At 39.1% G+C, this 22,002-nt stretch overlaps 1 protein-coding gene across 1 annotated transcript in view; it reads left to right on the top strand.

The window, feature by feature from the left end:
* LOC140138927 (atlastin-2-like) overlaps nt 1-16,207 on the top strand; it is a 60,689-nt gene extending 44,482 nt beyond the window's left edge. Inside the window, exons 9-12 of the mRNA XM_072160709.1 lie at nt 1,219-1,275; nt 2,053-2,124; nt 11,808-12,239; nt 12,573-16,207. Of these exons, the coding sequence (XP_072016810.1) occupies nt 1,219-1,275; nt 2,053-2,124; nt 11,808-12,239; nt 12,573-12,653 (642 nt within the window). The 3' untranslated portion in view covers nt 12,654-16,207. The remainder of the gene's footprint in view (nt 1-1,218; nt 1,276-2,052; nt 2,125-11,807; nt 12,240-12,572) is intronic.
* Nucleotides 16,208-22,002: the final 5,795 nt, after the last annotated feature.

The raw sequence follows: 22,002 nt of genomic DNA, 5'->3' as shown, positions 1-22,002 counted from the left end.
CAGGGACTGCGCTGGAATGGTATAAATCTTACCTGTCGGAGAGAACATCATGTGTTTGTATTGATGGGGTGTTCTCCAACTCTCATGTTTTGAAGTATGGCCTACCTCAGGGGTCGATCATTGGGCCCACAGTCATTCACCATCTACTCTGTTCCCATTGGTCGCATAGTACGGCAGCACAGACTGCAATTCCATACGTATGCTGATGACATACAACTGTATTTGCCATTCAATCCATGTGACCCACAATCAATCACAACTTCGCTCTCGCAGCTCTCTTCGTGCATTTTTGACATCAAGTCATGGATGACGAAGAACATGCTCAAGCTCAATGAAGAGAAGACAGAGTTTTTTGTTGCTGTTCCTGAACATCTCAAGTGCAAGATGCCTCCTGTATCCTTGCAAGTTTGCGGTAAGACAATAACACCTTCTGAGAATGTCCGTAATCTGGGAGTTGTCTTTGACACTTCAATGACAATGTCTTCTCATATCACAAGTCTCTGCACCAGTCTCAACTATCAACTGAGAAATATCTCGCGCATTCGCCAATATCTTGACTTTGATTCTTGTCACTCTGTCATCCGGGCTCTAGTTCTATCAAGACTCGATTACGGTAATGCTTTATTACTTGGCTCCAACAAAACTGACATCAAACGGCTCCAACGCATACAAAACTGGTCTGCGGTTAATTTGTGGTGCGCTGAAATTTGACCATGCCACGCCCGTGCTTACAACAACTGCACTGGCTACCTGTCAAAGACCGTATAACATTTAAGATCATTGTACTCGCTTATAAGTGCCTCCATGGAGCTGCACCCGACTATTTAGCATCTTGCCTGACACTGTACCAGCCGCTTCTGAGCTAGTCTTCGTTCAGCTTCTGACATCACCCGGCTATCCGAACGCACTCCTACTAAAACACTCATATCTGCTCATAACCGGACTTTTACATATATCGCTCCGCACATCTGGAACAACTTACCAGCTGAAATCAGAAACTGTGACACACTCTCCAAGTTCAAAAATGTCTGAAAACACACTTGTATCCAAATGATGAATAATGTTTTTGCTTGTATTGTATATATTATATATTTGCCATTTTCTCTTATTGCCGTTTTTCACTGGTTCATACTGCGCTTTGATCTTGATGTAACAGCGCTATATTAAATGTACTTTTGTATGTATGTATGTAATATGATATTTCCTTTTTCATTTCAGGCATATATGAAAATCTACCAAGGCAATGAGTTACCAGAGCCAAAAACTATGCTTAGGGTAAGTATTTAACCTTATGAGTACTACCTAGGGGTGTCTACGTTTACACATTTCACGTTTAACCGACCGTAAAATGCACTATCCGTTATGGAAAATCACTAACCGTTTAAACGTAAAAATTAAAAAAATAAAAGATTTAGGCGACTTTAGAGAACCTCGAAATCTACCGTATTGTCTGTAATAAACACCCCGGAGGAGTTGCATTTTTCCAAAAGGGGCGTTTTTATTGGAAATGAATTGAAAAAAAGTGAAAAAAACCTTAAAATCAAGTTAAATTTCCCGATGGTGCTCCTGTAGAAAGGAGGGATTTACAAGTACCGAATAATGGTGGTGCCCACAGAACAGCATGGTTAATGATATTTTTGTGGTAAATACAACAAATAAGTGCATCATCAAGCAATAATCTGGTGAAATTTTACCATAATTAGGCAATGAAATGGATGATAAAAGTGGTATTCCAAGTAAAGTGTTTAATGCGTACTGTTAGACCAATAGGCCTATAAAATAAACGCTGTGTCAGACAAAAGTCTTTGAACATGGCAAAAGTTCGAAGTCAGCAAAAAACGTCTGAATCCAGCGATGCTGAGGTCTTCATCAGTGCTCGGGCCCCAGTACTATTAAATAGAAATACTTGGAGACTCGTTTCTGATTAGAAAACATTAGCACAAACATGTATTTCTAACCCCTATAATTCACCACCCCGATGCTACACATAATTATTGCACCACCCCTACATGTTTGTTAATTACATCATTATTTGTATTGATTTCATACTAGGCCACAGCAGAAGCCAATAATCTTGCAGCAGTAGCAGACGCCAAAGAAAAGTACATCAAAACCATGGAACAAGTAAGTGTTCATTTGTTTAGCACCTCCTATGTTAGACCAATCAAAGTACTTGAACTTCACTCTGATTACCACTGACATCTCCACAAGCAGGCCTCTGAGGCATACAGAAAAGCCACAATTTCTCCGTGTTACAAAATTTAAAATCCGTGTTACAAACTGGACGATTCAGTGATTTTCCGTTTTCCAATATAAAGCACTGAAAAGTGAAAACAAACATGTTTCAAAAGTGTATTTTCTGTTCCGTTTACTGTAGTATCCCGTGAACGTTGCCATCATAGGCCTAGAATTAATGCTAGAATGGATTGTTTAATGGTCGCTTACTCCTAAATAATCTCTTTTCTTTGTTTTATTTTGCGAATCAACACAAAAGTTAGACATTTTACACAAGTTTTTCACGATTTTGTGGCAGTTTCAAATTTCCGTGAGCAAACCCTGAATTCTGTGAATGTCTCCGTTTTTCCGTATCACGGAGAAATCGTGGCTTTAGCATACAGCATTAGCCATAATTGGGGCACACCGAAAATAATTTTTCAACAAATTCAAACTTCCTACCTTTCTTCATGTGAAGTTGAAATTAAAGAAATCATTTTTGGTTCATGATCAGTGTCAATTTTTGAAGGTGTAAAATGACCAGAAATGTGACTGAAATGATCGCCGTTAATTTTGTTTATCATGTAATCATCCAACTGTAGTCTCTTTCCAGACTGCTTGTAGCTCAATCGCGAACATACAATATGAAGAATGACAGGAGCACAGGTGTGACAGAGACCACTTGGTGTAATCAGTATGTAGACATGAGAGGAAGGTGCCCAATTAGTTCCAATACAGTGTCATTCATGGCCTGAGGATAGGAAAGAGACAAACCATAACAGTTTGGTACTAGTCGTGCCAATTCATTAGCCAATTATAGGTTAATGAATGAGTCTTACTTGTTGAGAGTCAAATTGTACAAAATAATGCAAGCCCCGAAGGGGGGAGTGCATTAGACGCATCAACATCTCAGTACAAGTGCATTATTTTGTACAATTTCTCGAGAAACAAGTAATACGCATTTATTAACCTATTTCATACACGAGGAAAAAAGTCGTGATTTTTGCTAATTTTATAACAAAATTGTCACTAAAAATGTTGGAAAATATGCGCAAATATAAATGCATCAACCCGCCAGGAAAATGAATCAATCCTACGCGACGCGCGCGAAAGCACTGCGAGTAGTACGCGGACTGCGTGCCCGTGCAATTTTACAATATTAATGCACTAAGCGTATTTTTCTAACGGCTTTTCTGATTGGCTATATGGTTCTAAGAGTGTATGAATTCCTACTATATCATTTTCCACCTTGATGTGGCAGTGACATCAATGTGTTAAAGCAGCTTGTTTGCTTGCGCATCTATGCGGCGTCTTTAAGCGCCAGCACTTTCAGTGAACACTTGCGAATTTGAGGCTTACGCATTGATGTCACTGCCACATTAGGGTAAAATAATTATGGTAAAGTGCTACTTCCCTAGAACCTCATCCCCAGAATCACAGTGAGGTGTAAGAAATTAAATACTACATGATTTGTACCAGGGGAAATAAGGCACAATTATTTTCCCTCGGTACTGGCTACAGGCCTATCACCTCTTACCCCTCACCCTTCAGGTTCAGAGTGATGAGCCAGTAGCCAGTGACCTTGGGAAAACAAAATTTTGCCCTATTTTCCTTGTAACCATGTAGTATTTGTATGTTCGGTATTTGGGTGTCAGTTTGTATGTCTGTACGTTAGTCTGGGTGTCTTTCAGTCTGTGTAAATGTTTGTTCCATTTATATTGACACCAATGTTGCTTTTATCACAGGTGTGCGGAGGAGACAAACCATACCTCAGTCCCGAAGCCCTACTGAAGCCTAGGTGTATGCTTGTGTGTCTGTACATTAATAATGCTGTAATCAGTTTGTGTATAATGTTGTTCCATCTATATATTGACACCATTGTTGGTTTCATCACAGGTGTGCGGAGGAGACAAACCATACCTCAGTCCCGAAGCCCTATTGAAGCCTAGGTGTATGCTTGTGTGTCTGTACGTTAATAATGCTGTAATCAGTTTGTGTATAATGTTGTTCCATTTATATTGACACCATATTGTTGCTTTCATCACAGGTGTGCGGAGGAGACAAACCATACCTCAGTCCCGAAGCCCTACTGAAGCCTAGGTGTATGCTTGTGTGTCTGTACATTAATAATGCTATAATCAGTTTGTGTATAATGTTGTTCCATCTATATATTGACACCTGTTGTTGCTTTCATCACAGGTGTGCGGAGGAGACAAACCATACCTCAGTCCCGAAGCCCTACTGAAGCCTAGGTGTATGCTTGTGTGTCTGTACGTTAATAATGCTGTAATCAGTTTGTGTATAATGTTGTTCCATTTATATTGACACCTGTTGTTGCTTTCATCACAGGTGTGCGGAGGAGACAAACCATACCTCAGTCCCGAAGCCCTACTGAAGCCTAGGTGTATGCTTGTGTGTCTGTATGTTAATAATGCTGTAATCAGTTTGTGTATAATGTTTGTTCCATTTATATTGACACCATATTGTTGCTTTCATCACAGGTGTGCGGAGGAGACAAACCATACCTCAGTCCCGAAGCCCTACTGAAGCCTAGGTGTATGCTTGTGTGTCTGTACGTTAATAATGCTGTAATCAGTTTGTGTATAATGTTGTTCCATTTATATTGACACCTGTTGTTGCTTTCATCACAGGTGTGCGGAGGAGACAAACCATACCTCAGTCCCGAAGCCCTATTGAAGCCTAGGTGTATGCTTGTGTGTCTGTACATTAATAATGCTGTAATCAGTTTGTGTAAATGTTTGTTCCATTTATATTGACACCATATTGTTGCTTTCATCACAGGTGTGCGGAGGAGACAAACCATACCTCAGTCCCGAAGCCCTACTGAAGCCTAGGTGTATGCTTGTGTGTCTGTACATTTAATAATGCTGTAATCAGTTTGTGTATAATGTTGTTCCATTTATATTGACACCATATTGTTGCTTTCATCACAGGTGTGCGGAGGAGACAAACCATACCTCAGTCCCGAAGCCCTACTGAAGCCTAGGTGTATGCTTGTGTGTCTGTACGTTAATAATGCTGTAATCAGTTTGTGTATAATGTTGTTCCATTTATATTGACACCATATTGTTGCTTTCATCACAGGTGTGCGGAGGAGACAAACCATACCTCAGTCCCAAGCCCTACTGAAGCCTAGGTGTATGCTTGTGTGTCTGTATGCGTTAATAATGCTGTAATCAGTTTGTGTATAATGTTGTTCCATTTATATTGACACCATATTGTTGCTTTCATCACAGGTGTGCGGAGGAGACAAACCATACCTCAGTCCCGAAGCCCTACTGAAGCCTAGGTGTATGCTTGTGTGTCTGTACATTAATAATGCTGTAATCAGTTTGTGTATAATGTTGTTCCATCTATATATTGACACCATTGTTGCTTTCATCACAGGTGTGCGGAGGAGACAAACCATACCTCAGTCCCGAAGCCCTACTGAAGCCTAGGTGTATGCTTGTGTGTCTGTACATTAATAATGCTGTAATCAGTTTGTGTATAATGTTGTTCCATCTATATATTGACACCATTGTTGGTTTCATCACAGGTGTGCGGAGGAGACAAACCATACCTCAGTCCCGAAGCCCTATTGAAGCCTAGGTGTATGCTTGTGTGTCTGTACATTAATAATGCTGTAATCAGTTTGTGTATAATGTTGTTCCATCTATATATTGACACCATTGTTGGTTTCATCACAGGTGTGCGGAGGAGACAAACCATACCTCAGTCCCGAAGCCCTATTGAAGCCTAGGTGTATGCTTGTGTGTCTGTACGTTAATAATGCTGTAATCAGTTTGTGTATAATGTTGTTCCATCTATATATTGACACCATTGTTGGTTTCATCACAGGTGTGCGGAGGAGACAAACCATACCTCAGTCCCGAAGCCCTATTGAAGCCTAGGTGTATGCTTGTGTGTCTGTACGTTAATAATGCTGTAATCAGTTTGTGTATAATGTTGTTCCATCTATATATTGACACCATTGTTGGTTTCATCACAGGTGTGCGGAGGAGACAAACCATACCTCAGTCCCGAAGCCCTACTGAAGCCTAGGTGTATGCTTGTGTGTCTGTACATTAATAATGCTGTAATCAGTTTGTGTATAATGTTGTTCCATCTATATATTGACACCATTGTTGGTTTCATCACAGGTGTGCGGAGGAGACAAACCATACCTCAGTCCCAAGCCCTATTGAAGCCTAGGTGTATGCTTGTGTGTCTGTACATTAATAATGCTGTAATCAGTTTGTGTATAATGTTGTTCCATCTATATATTGACACCATTGTTGGTTTCATCACAGGTGTGCGGAGGAGACAAACCATACCTCAGTCCCGAAGCCCTATTGAAGCCTAGGTGTATGCTTGTGTGTCTGTACGTTAATAATGCTGTAATCAGTTTGTGTATAATGTTGTTCCATCTATATATTGACACCATTGTTGGTTTCATCACAGGTGTGCGGAGGAGACAAACCATACCTCAGTCCCACCATGAAGCCTAGGTGTATGCTTGTGTGTCTGTACGTTAATAATGCTGTAATCAGTTTGTGTATAATGTTGTTCCATCTATATATTGACACCATTGTTGGTTTCATCACAGGTGTGCGGAGGAGACAAACCATACCTCAGTCCCGAAGCCCTACTGAAGCCTAGGTGTATGCTTGTGTGTCTGTACATTAATAATGCTGTAATCAGTTTGTGTATAATGTTGTTCCATCTATATATTGACACCATTGTTGGTTTCATCACAGGTGTGCGGAGGAGACAAACCATACCTCAGTCCCGAAGCCCTACTGAAGCCTAGGTGTATGCTTGTGTGTCTGTACATTAATAATGCTGTAATCAGTTTGTGTATAATGTTGTTCCATTTATATTGACACATATTGTTGCTTTCATCACAGGTGTGCGGAGGAGACAAACCATACCTCAGTCCCGAAGCCCTACTGAAGCCTAGGTGTATGCTTGTGTGTCTGTATGTTAATAATGCTGTAATCAGTTTGTGTATAATGTTGTTCCATTTATATTGACACCTGTTGTTGCTTTCATCACAGGTGTGCGGAGGAGACAAACCATACCTCAGTCCCGAAGCCCTACTGAAGCCTAGGTGTATGCTTGTGTGTCTGTACGTTAATAATGCTGTAATCAGTTTGTGTATAATGTTGTTCCATTTATATTGACACATATTGTTGCTTTCATCACAGGTGTGCGGAGGAGACAAACCATACCTCAGTCCCGAAGCCCTACTGAAGCCTAGGTGTATGCTTGTGTGTCTGTACGTTAATAATGCTGTAATCAGTTTGTGTATAATGTTGTTCCATTTATATTGACACCTGTTGTTGCTTTCATCACAGGTGTGCGGAGGAGACAAACCATACCTCAGTCCCGAAGCCCTATTGAAGCCTAGGTGTATGCTTGTGTGTCTGTACATTAATAATGCTGTAATCAGTTTGTGTAAATGTTTGTTCCATTTATATTGACACCATATTGTTGCTTTCATCACAGGTGTGCGGAGGAGACAAACCATACCTCAGTCCCGAAGCCCTACTGAAGCCTAGGTGTATGCTTGTGTGTCTGTACGTTAATAATGCTGTAATCAGTTTGTGTATAATGTTGTTCCATTTATATTGACACCATATTGTTGCTTTCATCACAGGTGTGCGGAGGAGACAAACCATACCTCAGTCCCGAAGCCCTACTGAAGCCTAGGTGTATGCTTGTGTGTCTGTAATGCGTTAATAATGCTGTAATCAGTTTGTGTATAATGTTGTTCCATTTATATTGACACCATATTGTTGCTTTCATCACAGGTGTGCGGAGGAGACAAACCATACCTCAGTCCCGAAGCCCTACTGAAGCCTAGGTGTATGCTTGTGTGTCTGTACGTTAATAATGCTGTAATCAGTTTGTGTATAATGTTGTTCCATCTATATATTGACACCATATTGTTGCTTTCATCACAGGTGTGCGGAGGAGACAAACCATACCTCAGTCCCGAAGCCCTACTGAAGCCTAGGTGTATGCTTGTGTGTCTGTACATTAATAATGCTGTAATCAGTTTGTGTATAATGTTGTTCCATCTATATATTGACACCATTGTTGCTTTCATCACAGGTGTGCGGAGGAGACAAACCATACCTCAGTCCCGAAGCCCTACTGAAGCCTAGGTGTATGCTTGTGTGTCTGTACATTAATAATGCTGTAATCAGTTTGTGTATAATGTTGTTCCATCTATATATTGACACCATTGTTGGTTTCATCACAGGTGTGCGGAGGAGACAAACCATACCTCAGTCCCGAAGCCCTATTGAAGCCTAGGTGTATGCTTGTGTGTCTGTACATTAATAATGCTGTAATCAGTTTGTGTATAATGTTGTTCCATCTATATATTGACACCATTGTTGGTTTCATCACAGGTGTGCGGAGGAGACAAACCATACCTCAGTCCCGAAGCCCTATTGAAGCCTAGGTGTATGCTTGTGTGTCTGTACGTTAATAATGCTGTAATCAGTTTGTGTATAATGTTGTTCCATCTATATATTGACACCTGTTGTTGCTTTCATCACAGGTGTGCGGAGGAGACAAACCATACCTCAGTCCCGAAGCCCTACTGAAGCCTAGGTGTATGCTTGTGTGTCTGTACGTTAATAATGCTGTAATCAGTTTGTGTATAATGTTGTTCCATCTATATATTGACACCATTGTTGGTTTCATCACAGGTGTGCGGAGGAGACAAACCATACCTCAGTCCCGAAGCCCTATTGAAGCCTAGGTGTATGCTTGTGTGTCTGTACGTTAATAATGCTGTAATCAGTTTGTGTATAATGTTGTTCCATCTATATATTGACACCATTGTTGGTTTCATCACAGGTGTGCGGAGGAGACAAACCATACCTCAGTCCCGAAGCCCTATTGAAGCCTAGGTGTATGCTTGTGTGTCTGTACGTTAATAATGCTGTAATCAGTTTGTGTATAATGTTGTTCCAACTATATATTGACACCATTGTTGGTTTCATCACAGGTGTGCGGAGGAGACAAACCATACCTCAGTCCCGAAGCCCTACTGAAGCCTAGGTGTATGCTTGTGTGTCTGTACATTAATAATGCTGTAATCAGTTTGTGTATAATGTTGTTCCATCTATATATTGACACCATTGTTGGTTTCATCACAGGTGTGCGGAGGAGACAAACCATACCTCAGTCCCGAAGCCCTATTGAAGCCTAGGTGTATGCTTGTGTGTCTGTACATTAATAATGCTGTAATCAGTTTGTGTATAATGTTGTTCCATCTATATATTGACACCATTGTTGGTTTCATCACAGGTGTGCGGAGGAGACAAACCATACCTCAGTCCCGAAGCCCTATTGAAGCCTAGGTGTATGCTTGTGTGTCTGTACGTTAATAATGCTGTAATCAGTTTGTGTATAATGTTGTTCCATCTATATATTGACACCATTGTTGGTTTCATCACAGGTGTGCGGAGGAGACAAACCATACCTCAGTCCCGAAGCCCTATTGAAGCCTAGGTGTATGCTTGTGTGTCTGTACGTTAATAATGCTGTAATCAGTTTGTGTATAATGTTGTTCCATCTATATATTGACACCATTGTTGGTTTCATCACAGGTGTGCGGAGGAGACAAACCATACCTCAGTCCCGAAGCCCTACTGAAGCCTAGGTGTATGCTTGTGTGTCTGTACATTAATAATGCTGTAATCAGTTTGTGTATAATGTTGTTCCATCTATATATTGACACCATTGTTGGTTTCATCACAGGTGTGCGGAGGAGACAAACCATACCTCAGTCCCGAAGCCCTACTGAAGCCTAGGTGTATGCTTGTGTGTCTGTACATTAATAATGCTGTAATCAGTTTGTGTATAATGTTGTTCCATTTATATTGACACATATTGTTGCTTTCATCACAGGTGTGCGGAGGAGACAAACCATACCTCAGTCCCGAAGCCCTACTGAAGCCTAGGTGTATGCTTGTGTGTCTGTACGTTAATAATGCTGTAATCAGTTTGTGTATAATGTTGTTCCATCTATATATTGACACCTGTTGTTGCTTTCATCACAGGTGTGCGGAGGAGACAAACCATACCTCAGTCCCGAAGCCCTACTGAAGCCTAGGTGTATGCTTGTGTGTCTGTACGTTAATAATGCTGTAATCAGTTTGTGTATAATGTTGTTCCATCTATATATTGACACCTGTTGTTGCTTTCATCACAGGTGTGCGGAGGAGACAAACCATACCTCAGTCCCGAAGCCCTACTGAAGCCTAGGTGTATGCTTGTGTGTCTGTACGTTAATAATGCTGTAATCAGTTTGTGTAAATGTTTGTTCCATTTATATTGACACCTGTTGTTGCTTTCATCACAGGTGTGCGGAGGAGACAAACCATACCTCTGTCCTGAAGCCCTACTGAAGCCTAGGTGTATGCTTGTGTGTCTGTACATTAATAATGCTGTAATCAGTTTGTGTATAATGTTGTTCCATCTATATTGACACCATATTGTTGCTTTCATCACAGGTGTGCGGAGGAGACAAACCATACCTCAGTCCCGAAGCCCTACTGAAGCCTAGGTGTATGCTTGTGTGTCTGTACATTAATAATGCTGTAATCAGTTTGTGTATAATGTTGTTCCATCTATATTGACACCATATTGTTGCTTTCATCACAGGTGTGCGGAGGAGACAAACCATACCTCAGTCCCGAAGCCCTACTGAAGCCTAGGTGTATGCTTGTGTGTCTGTACATTAATAATACTGTAATCAGTTTGTGTGTAATGTTGTTCCATCTATATATTGACACCATTGTTGGTTTCATCACAGGTGTGCGGAGGAGACAAACCATACCTCAGTCCCGAAGCCCTACTGAAGCCTAGTTGTATACCTGTGTGTCTGTACGTTAATAATGCTGTAATCAGTTTGTGTATAATGTTGTTCCATTTATATTGACACCATATTGTTGCTTTCATCACAGGTGTGCGGAGGAGACAAACCATACCTCAGTCCCGAAGCCCTACTGAAGCCTAGGTGTATGCTTGTGTGTCTGTACATTAATAATGCTATAATCAGTTTGTGTATAATGTTGTTCCATTTATATTGACACCATATTGTTGCTTTCATCACAGGTGTGCGGAGGAGACAAACCATACCTCAGTCCCGAAGCCCTACTGAAGCCTAGGTGTATGCTTGTGTGTCTGTACATTAATAATGCTGTAATCAGTTTGTGTATAATGTTGTTCCATTTATATTGACACCTATTGTTGCTTTCATCACAGGTGTGCGGAGGAGACAAACCATACCTCAGTCCCGAAGCCCTACTGAAGCCTAGGTGTATGCTTGTGTGTCTGTACATTAATAATGCTGTAATCAGTTTGTGTATAATGTTGTTCCATTTATATTGACACCATATTGTTGCTTTTATCACAGGTGTGCGGAGGAGACAAACCATACCTCAGTCCCGAAGCCCTACTGAAGCCTAGGTGTATGCTTGTGTGTCTGTACATTAATAATGCTATAATCAGTTTGTGTATAATGTTGTTCCATTTATATTGACACCATATTGTTGCTTTCATCACAGGTGTGCGGAGGAGACAAACCATACCTCAGTCCCGAAGCCCTACTGAAGCATCACGAAACAATCAAAGACGCTGCCATGCAACTGTTTACCGCAACCCGTAAAATGGGCGGAACTGAATTCAGCGAATCATACGCTGACAAACTGCTCTCGGAAATGGAAGAATCTTTCTTGCAATACGAGAAACATAACGAAGGGAAGAACCTCTTCAATGCTGCTCGCACACCAATAACTCTTACTACTATCATGGTCGCTATGTATATCTGTTCCGGACTCTTTGGGATCATAGGACTCTATTCCTGGTCCAATTTTGCTAATTTGATGTTAGGTGTATGTTTAGTGCTGATCATCGCATGGGCGTATGTGCGTTACACTGGTTACTACAGAGAGTATGGGACGTATATTGATAAAGTAGCCGAGATTGCCTGGGTGTATGTAAGTATATTGCATTTATATGTCTTAAGCTGAATTTATACTCGCTCGCTTTTCCAGAAAAGCGATCCTCACACATGCTCAGTGTTTACTTCCGTTTTCAGAGCTTCAAGCCGATCAATCGATACAAGTCGCCGAGGCCAAAATGACGTCGCTTTTGCAAGTTGAAGAAATCTCAACTTTCGAGCGATGATGCTTGACACATGAATGCATCAGCCAATCATTTCCAACCAACTGGATCTATTATTTTGCTAATTAATTTCATAATTTAATAAGCAATGATGATAAAAAGACAATCTGACTTAACCTTAGTCTCCTCTCTTATTTTTCTTTCAGATGATAGCGCCATCTTACAGTTACGCAACCCAGACTGGACATCAAGCAATGGCCAGACAAATGAATAAGAAGAGCAAATAAGTCAACAGCTACGCCATTCGTTAACCCCATGAAAACTACCTGCCGATTGGCCAAAATGAATTATTTGTAAAGCTCCATTCTGATTGAAGATTAAAGTGAAGATATCATGTAATTGACCAATCAGAGGCAATGTTAGATCGGCAGGTAGTGCTCAGGGGGTAAATTAATTGTGATATGATCAAGCAACATAAATCTCATTTTTTTCTGGTTCCAGGCAACTTTTGGTGTTTCATACAGGATTAGATAACAGAGAATCTGCGTTCCATATACTGTGCAAGTGGTAATTTTTGTGTACAGTTATTTTCGCGATTTGGAGTGAGAGACACATTTTCGCAAATGTTATTTTCGCGATTGCCCTGTCCTTCCCTGTAATACATTATTGCATATATTCGCAAGGTGTTTTTTTCGTGAAATTCACGAAAATTAAATCCTTGCGAAAATTACTACTTATACAGTATTGCCCTTTATAATGGCGCTCTGTGTCATGGAAAAGAACTTTTGGACGGAAACAAACTATAATGAAAGACAGAATTATAGACTAGTTTGTGTCTGACATCATCTGTCAATCAAACTCGCGCACCGTTTGTTTACGAGTATTGTGACAATAGAATTCCTTAATACGGGCGGGTAATCAGTATGCCTTTTGATTTTACACCTTCGAATATACAAACCATCTCAAAAGTTAGGTCTTAGTAATTGGAAAGTTTCCTTCCTGAAGGCACCATGTTAACAAAGCCTAGAAAATTCTCTGGTCTTTTTAATCCGTCTACTCCTTGGATAACAGTGCAAGACCTATTTTATTCAATTTCACCTACAGCACACAGTGTCATCGCCCCTATATCTTCATGGTAGAAATCGCCATGGTAGGTTGAATCCACAGCCACGCATGGCAATTTTCTTCCGACCTTTAATATGCGAGGCAGTAGCCAAGTGACCTGACTAAGGCTACTGACAATAGCGGGGTAATTGATTTCTCGCTGTGTGAGTAAGCTTGTATACGACATTGCGGTCAAAAGGTCATACTGCCTCCACTGTAGTGAGTGCAGCTATACAGGACCAACGCAATATAAAATTAGAATTTTGGTCAGGTTTTGAGTTCAAGACGCATGGCCTTTCTTCAAAGCGCAAACTAACGACTATCATATCTGTTCAACACGTATTTTCAAGTGTATGAGACCACATCTGGTTTCTTGAGAAAAAATCATTAATACGGGAGATATTCATCATTTTCCAACCCGGTATCCGAAGATTTTCGTCTGATATCAAAATCGTGCACAGCAATTCAGGTGTATCGATCCCGTGTATTTATTTTAATATCTCTGCTGCATCAAATAATTATTAGCCAGGCGATGTCGGTGTGCAGCAGTGAGACTTATCGTCTGCTTGGTCATATCACTGATATTTCTGTGTGTATATTCTATAGATGTAAGAAATTTTGAGAAATTTTTCATATGCAAATATTATATTTGCATGAAGATCTTTTTGTACACCAACATTTTTGTTAGGCCCACCCAAAAAGCAAGATGGTGCTGCAAAATTGGCACTTTTTCTTCATGTTCTTGTGAATTTTGATAAACCTTAATAGGCGTTTTGTGAGAGAGTATCGGGATAGAATTTGGGATCTGTCAGCCACTGCAGCAGTAGGAATAGGTATGTAAGCTAACATTGCCCTGCTGTCACTTATCCCGGAACACCGGGCTCCCATTGGGCACAATTCTGCGCTTTCACCCACTGTGTGTGTCCACTGTCCACCGTTCAGGACACATTCTGGCGACTGGCTATTTGACGCTTGCCAGCATTCGTGTAGATTCCCTAGTAGTTCCCATGTGTGTACCAAATTTTAAATACCCAGTGTTTTATTTTCATTCCGGCTCTATAGCTTGCAAAAAACAGCTAAATTTGGTCAGAGCGCTGGTATCATGTTCTGAAGGCTAGAATTTCCATGTACCAAGAATCAGTGAATTGATTTTTCAAACAACTTCTTTTGTGGAATTCAGCTCTGCAACAACCAAAACATGACACAGTTGTCTGATCCCAATATTTACATCTTTTTTTCATTCATTTTTTCAATCAAAATTTGATTGTTAAAAACTGTAGAAAACTTTTAGATGAAACTTCATGAAAAGTCTCAGGTGTACAGAGTACTTTTCCCTGAACCTATTGGAGGAAAATTTACAAATATTGAAAGAGAAGTTAACACTATTTTAGCACCATCTTGAAAAGCTTCAGAATGAGTTTATTTGTGATAAGCCACCGTTATTGATCATTTTAGAAATTAAGACTGGTAAATTTGAAGAGGAAAAAAATGCTTTTTGCTTAAAATTTATAACTTTTTAGAGGTCAAGTCTGATTTCTTGTTGTAGGTTGATCAAAGGTGGTATGTGCTTTGGGCTACTCCAGTTAAAATCTATACACCCCGTATGGAAGATTTAACCTTAATCTCCCACAGAGGGGGTGTGAATTTCGAATAAAGTCGCCCATTCAGGTATCCTTGCTTGAAATCTACACCCCATGTGTGGAAAAGTAAGGATATGTCTTCCATATGGGTATATGTATTTCAACCGGAAGAGCCCAATCATTCCTTCCCATCATGTAGTCCTATGGAAGACATGCCCTGAATCTCCCAGACTGGGGGTGTAGATTTCAAATGGAGTCACTCACCCATTCAGGTTGTATTCCTAATACATTTGGGTGTATTCCTGATACATTTGGGTGTATTCATAATACATTGGGGTGTATTCCTAATACATTGGGGTGTATTCCTAATACATTTGGGTGTATTCCTAATACATCTGGGTGTATTTTGAATACATTTTGGTGCATCCCTAATACATTTGGGTGTATTTTGAATACATTTGGGTGTATTCCTAATACATTTGGGTGTATTCCTAATACATTTGGGTGTATTCCTAATACATTTGGGTGTATTCCTAATACATTTGGGTGTATTCCCAATACATCTGGGTGTATTTTGAATACATTTGGGTGTATTCCTAATACATTTGGGTGTATTCCTAATACATTTGGGTGTATTCCTAATGCATTTGGGTGTATTCCTAATACATTTGGGTGCATTCCTTATACATGTGGGTGCATCCCTAATACATTTGGGTGTATTCCTTACACATTTGGGTGTATTTGGATTAATTGTCCTTGTATCCTCAGGAGGATTATTTATTATCTTTGATCAATTTGTAACTTTGAGACAGATGAGGGTTTTGCAATTCTTTCTTGTGATGGTACGTCGGTAGCACCTAAAATTAACAGTTTATTGAATCTCACCGAATGGTGTTGGTAAATTTGTGTGTGTCCAATGTGTATGTATAATCCAATATTCAAATTGACACACTGGTAAAATAAACATCTCATGATTGTATCATAGGGCTATTACATTTAAAATTTGCAATCCCTCTGTGGTAACTTTTGGAAATTGGAATCTGGTATTTGTCACTTACATGAAATCGCAAGAGTATGTGGAAGAACTTAAAGTAAGTGGTAGATGATTTATTGATTTATTGTTTCACATGTATTCAGAGGTGTAAGTCTTCCGGAAATTCCCGAATTCGAAATGTGGCCAAAATGAAAAAAAATTCGGAAATGTAAAAAATATTTTTTTTAATTTTTTTTTTTTATTTTAACTTTTTTTTTTTTACATTTCGGATTGGATGATGATAATTCATCATAAAAGAGCAAGCAGCCTATTCCCTGGACAAGCCCCGTGCACTTCCGGAAATTTGGCGAGGTGCTCGCCTTTGGCTCGCATGTTTTTCAGGGAGTGGATCGTTACCCCGCTTACACCTCTGTGTATTATTGGCCTATTAATATACAACCACATTCAAAATTTATTTCAAAAACTTTTCATAAAAACAAAGAAAAACAAATGTAATTTTGAGTCTAAAAAACAAGAAAAAAGTATTTCGTATTTTATTTTTATGAATTCTACGGACAGATATTAAGCCATTATTATGGTATAAATATATATATAGATATTTAATATACATGTACAGCACTCGATGAAGCACATACTTACAGCAAAATATGTAATTGGCTAATATGAAGTGAATGGAATTACTGTAAACCTTTTTATTTTTGTGACAAATTTTTCCTGAGAAAATTACTCAAATGTGTACATCCATATCAAAACGATGTACTTATTGGCTGCTACATGTGTCTCATTTCACAAAATAGCTAGGAATAAATACCAGACTCATCTCACATGGAGGTCACTTCAAATCATCCCCAAAGTCACATGGTTAAGGAGTGTTCTCTGTATTCCTAAACCATGAGACTTGCGGATGATTTGAAGTGATTTCCACTTGAGAGGAGTCTGGTATTTATCCCTAACTATACTTAAAAAGAGAAACATGTAGCAGCCGACAAGTGCATCATTTTGATATGGATGTACACAAATGTAACCTCACAAAATTTGCACAAATTTATGATATTTTGCAGTAAGTAATCCATTGGGTTATGCCAGTTGAAATCCATACACCCAGTATATGGAAGAGGTGAACTAAATCCCCCACAGAGGGAGTGTGAATTTCAAATGTGGTTACCTGAATAGGTGACTACATTTGCAATCTACACCCCCTGTGTGGGAAATTAAGGTCATGTCCTCCATAGGGGTGCGTGTGGATATATTAGTAGCCTAATATGAATAAATGTAAGGGGTTACTTATTGCAGTTAAATCCAAAATTACAAATTGTCCAAAATGGCAGCAGCTATGTATTTACAGTGCCACAGGCTGTTCCAGTTGAAATCCACACCCCCTATGGAAGACAAGATCTTAAATGGAACCACCAAAAATGGTAAACCCATTTGAAACTCACACTCCTTGTGTATGAGATTAAGGTAATATTTTCCATAGGGGGTGTATGGATTTCAACTGGAATAACCCCTACAAATTAATGAAGTACAAACATGACTCGTATATTTTTTCGATACAATATGCTTGGATATTTTGAAAGATCAAGATGTGTATAATTTTGGTGAATTTTTGTACAATGTACCCATTGTGGAAATTATTCAATTTGAAAGTAAATTGCAGCATGTAGAAAGTCGATCTCAAAGTTCAAAATGATTGTCTGTGAATTTAATTACAATAAAAATTTATACCAAGTTGTACCAAAGTGGTTTAGCTATGAGAGTCTGAATTCTGTATACACCCATGGTAGATCTATGGGAAAGAAATCTGCAATGGGCTATTGAAGTAGGAATCCATACACCCCGTATGGAAGACATGACAATAACCCTAACACCTATAACTATTACAAAATCTTACAAGGAAAACCAGTGTGTGTGTGCATGGCTGCATGCATTCCATGTGATGTCATGACGCAATTACCCTTAGTCATATATATACGCATATATACGCCAGGCCAGCAAAACTCTGTGTCTACCAGTTGGTGATTGTGTGCTTGGCATGTGAGGGGTCTAAGGTTCGATTCCTGGGGGTACCAAGTGACTTCTTTGTTCATCTCCTCTCCTTTTTTTGTTCCATCTTTTCCTTCCGATTGCAAAAAACCATGGGCTGTGTTAGGGTTAATCTGTCACTCAAGGGGTGTAGGTCACCCATTCAGGTAACCTCATTTGAAACTTACACCCCCTGTGTGGAAGATTAAGGTCATGTCTTCCATAGGGTGTACGGATTGCAACTGGAATAACCCAATATATATTTGTCACACATGGGGGTCAAAATAATAACTATACTGCTAGCATTTTCTGCAAATGAATAAAAACATTCAGTATTTGTTTTATATAACTCGTATATAAATTCCTTCTTTTTCACTGAATTTTAGTCTTTTTGCTGCTGACATTCAGAATAACAAAACTTTATATGAGATATATAATGAATCTAACAGGGCATTGGACTATTCCAGTTGAAATCCATATCAAATGGGGTTACCTGAAATGGTTGACTCCATTTGAAGTCTTTTCTGTGGGGGAGATTAAGGTCATGTCTTCCATAGGGGGTGTATGGATTTCATCTGGAATAGCCTGTTAAGCAAAATGCTCAGGCATTGTGTGATTTATTTACAAATTTATTCTCAGTGAAAGCTGTACTGTAACAATACAGCTTTCACTGAGACCTTTTTGCAAAGGGTAACTTGTTGGCATGTTAGCAAAAACTGGGCATTTGGTATATCAAAAAGGAAATTTCCCACCCACACACATTGTTACATTATGGTATATGGTTGCATGCCAAGGCCTACAAAAAGTTTGTATTGCCCCAAAAGCTCCAAAGTCAGGGTCGGTCCGTTGGTAATTTGTTTAAATGTTTTATTTAGCTTAACATACAGTTTCATATGTACATTAAGTTGACTTACTTGTTTAACTTTTCTTATTTCTCACAAACTTGAAATTGCTTACCGAGAGTTCTCTTGGACGTCTTCAGCCCCAATATTGACTTACTTACCCACATATTCATAGCTTACTCTTTCTCTTCTGTTTAAGGCCAGAATAAGGGGAGACACATTCGTCCACGCCCGAATTTGAGATTTCTTGATACTTATGAACACAAAGATGTATTCTTTCACTTGAAAGTGATAAAATACAACATTTTAATATTTACTTGTATTTTTGCTTGATTTATTTCACTGTTTTCAACTCTAAATATGTTGTCACAAAAAAAATTGGGGTAAAAAAGTGAATTTTTGTGATTTTTTCAAAATTCAGAAATAATGATGCTCGAAAAGTTCCATGTTCTTTCCCATTACTCTGGCCTTAATTTGATAAAGGTCCTGCTAATTGAATGCAGCAAAACCACTAGTTTGATTGTCACCCAACTGTTTAACCCCATGAGAACTACCTGCTGATTGGCCAAAAAGAAGTTTTCATTATCAATTGGACCAATCATCAACATTGTTAGAATAATTTCACCACTCAAAATCATTGGGGTGAATTATTTGCAAAGCTCCATTCTGATTGGTGATTAAAGTAATGATATCATGTAATTGACCAATCAGAGGCAATGTTAGATCGGCAGGTAGTGCTCATGGGGTTAATTGTATCAATGATCTATTTATCTTTGAATCGTCGTCATTTTGATACATATTTTTATGTAAAAAACTTGAATAATTTGGTACCGATAGCTAGCTTTCAATACCACTGGATCTGTATATGAATATATTAAGTGAGTCTATGATATACTATGTATTTATATATGTTGTATGGAGAATTTATTGCTGGAGATTTCTTATTACTAACATGTGACACAGTCTGATCAAATTAGACAAAGTTAGGCAATAATGAAATTGAGATATCTATAGGCAAATATAAGGAGCAACAAAAGATAACAAAATGAAGTTCATAACTTTTTTTTTCCATTAATTGACATCCATACACCTCCTATAGAAGACATGACCAGGCCGTTGCAACTCGTATACAAGCGCAATACAAAAAGGTGGCGACAGCGTCGGCTTTCCCTGTGTATTACTCTGCGCTTAAATGGCGTCCGATGGCGTCGCCAACAGGCACCAAATTGATTCAAGGGCGGCGCCATATTGGAAAAGTAAAGAAAAATGCTGCTGCCACCACAATAGTACTAAAAGCTACGTAAAAAAAATATGCGTAGTGCTGTGGAGACTTATGCTAATTAAAGAAAAATGCTGCTGCCATCTACGTCCACATGTTGCAAGCGTGACGATCGCTGACCTCACATCGACGAACGGAGTTGCAAGTCCATCGCACTTCGTGCTCTATTATACGTCCATGACATGACCTTGATCTTGCACAGAGGGAGTGTAAATTTCAAATGGAGTCACCCATTCAAGCATGGTTCCCATGGTCCTTGAATTTGAAAACACCTTTTCAAGGCCTTGGAAGTCCTGGAAATTTGCACAAGGTCCTTGAAAGTCCTTGAAAATTGGAATTATACCTAAAGTATAAATTTGGGGGAGTGGAGAGGAGCTGTCACTTTTGTTAATGCACAGCTTTTTGTGTTGTGATAAGTCCTTCAAAATCATGCTTTTGGTGTGGGAACCCTGTTCAAGTAACCCCATTTGAATTTCATACCCCATGTGTGGGAAAATAAGGTCATGTCTTCCATAGGGGGTGTATGGATTTCAACTGCAGTAGCCCTCCATGTATACCATGGATATTTCAATGAGTAAGTTTTGGTTGTATCAATTTTCATAATTTCTGATTTTGGTCTGAGTGGATCTGATCGTGTCACAATGTTCAACTAGCTCTTTATACATATTTGAAGTTGGTTTTGTCTTTGTCACCTATTGAGTTGTAAAATATATGGTTTAAATCCAATTCAGTTTTCGGTCAAAACATGATTTTTAGTCAAAAAAATAATGTAATTTTTGGGTAAATTGCATTTTTTTGGTAAAAAAATATGATCTTTGGTCAAAAATTGTTGAAAAAAAAAATGTTGGGGAAAAAGTGAGCTTATCCAACACGGTCCAAGTGTTGCAGCTAAGTGTTGATTATATTGGACTCTTTACAAAGTATAGGAAGAAAGTTTATGAGAACATAATAATGAAGTTTATCTGCAGTATGGCAACAACATGTAAGGTGATACATTATTAAAATGTTACTTTGACCTTCTGATTGGGCATTCCAGGAAGTCCACACTCCCCCTTTGGAAGATTTTGGAATCTTTTTAGAAAGGGGGAGTATGAATTTCAAATGGATTAGCGCATTAACCAACTCTATTTGAAATTCACCTCCTGTGGAAGATTCGGGTTGAATCAATCTCATGGGGTGTATGAAGTTTAAATGGAGATGCTCCTCTCAGAGGGTGTATGAAATTTAAATGGAGCTGTCTAATGTGTTATTCCATTTGAAATTCATATTCCACTGTGGAGAATATTTCTAAAATCCTCCACAGGGGGAGTGTGGATTTTGAATGGAATTACCCATTCTGATTCTGAAGAAAGGGTTATAATTGAAGACTGAAGTAAAAAGACTAGTTCGAGTATGACGTCCTGTCAACCAGACCAAACATGCCGTACTGCGCAGGTCAGCAACCAATCATGCTGCGCCTTTGCCATGACATCAGACGCAAGCTAGTCTTTTTAATTCGTTCTTCAATTATAGATTTTTGTCACACATTGCAGTCTTGATTCTTGCAAGTTGGAAATGCAACAGAGGAATTATTTTCTTAAAGACACAAATTTTTCGTTCGATTTCGGGTTCTTGCCGATAAATGCCAGATGTACATTAGGTGTCCTCCACAAGCAACAAACCAAGGTGGATTTGCCATAGCATTACGTGTGGTGCAATTTTGAGTTGGTAATCTTTGGATTTAATGTCTTTGGTCACTGCCAATGAGGTAATATCAAAGAGTACCAATTCGCCATGTTTGATGGCGGATTTACCATAGCATTACGTACATGATGC

This window comes from Amphiura filiformis, chromosome 18, assembly GCF_039555335.1.
Source record: "Amphiura filiformis chromosome 18, Afil_fr2py, whole genome shotgun sequence".
NCBI lineage: Eukaryota > Metazoa > Echinodermata > Ophiuroidea > Amphilepidida > Amphiuridae > Amphiura > Amphiura filiformis.
Note: the sequence above shows the minus strand (reverse complement) of the source record. Positions and strands in the feature narration are given on the sequence as shown.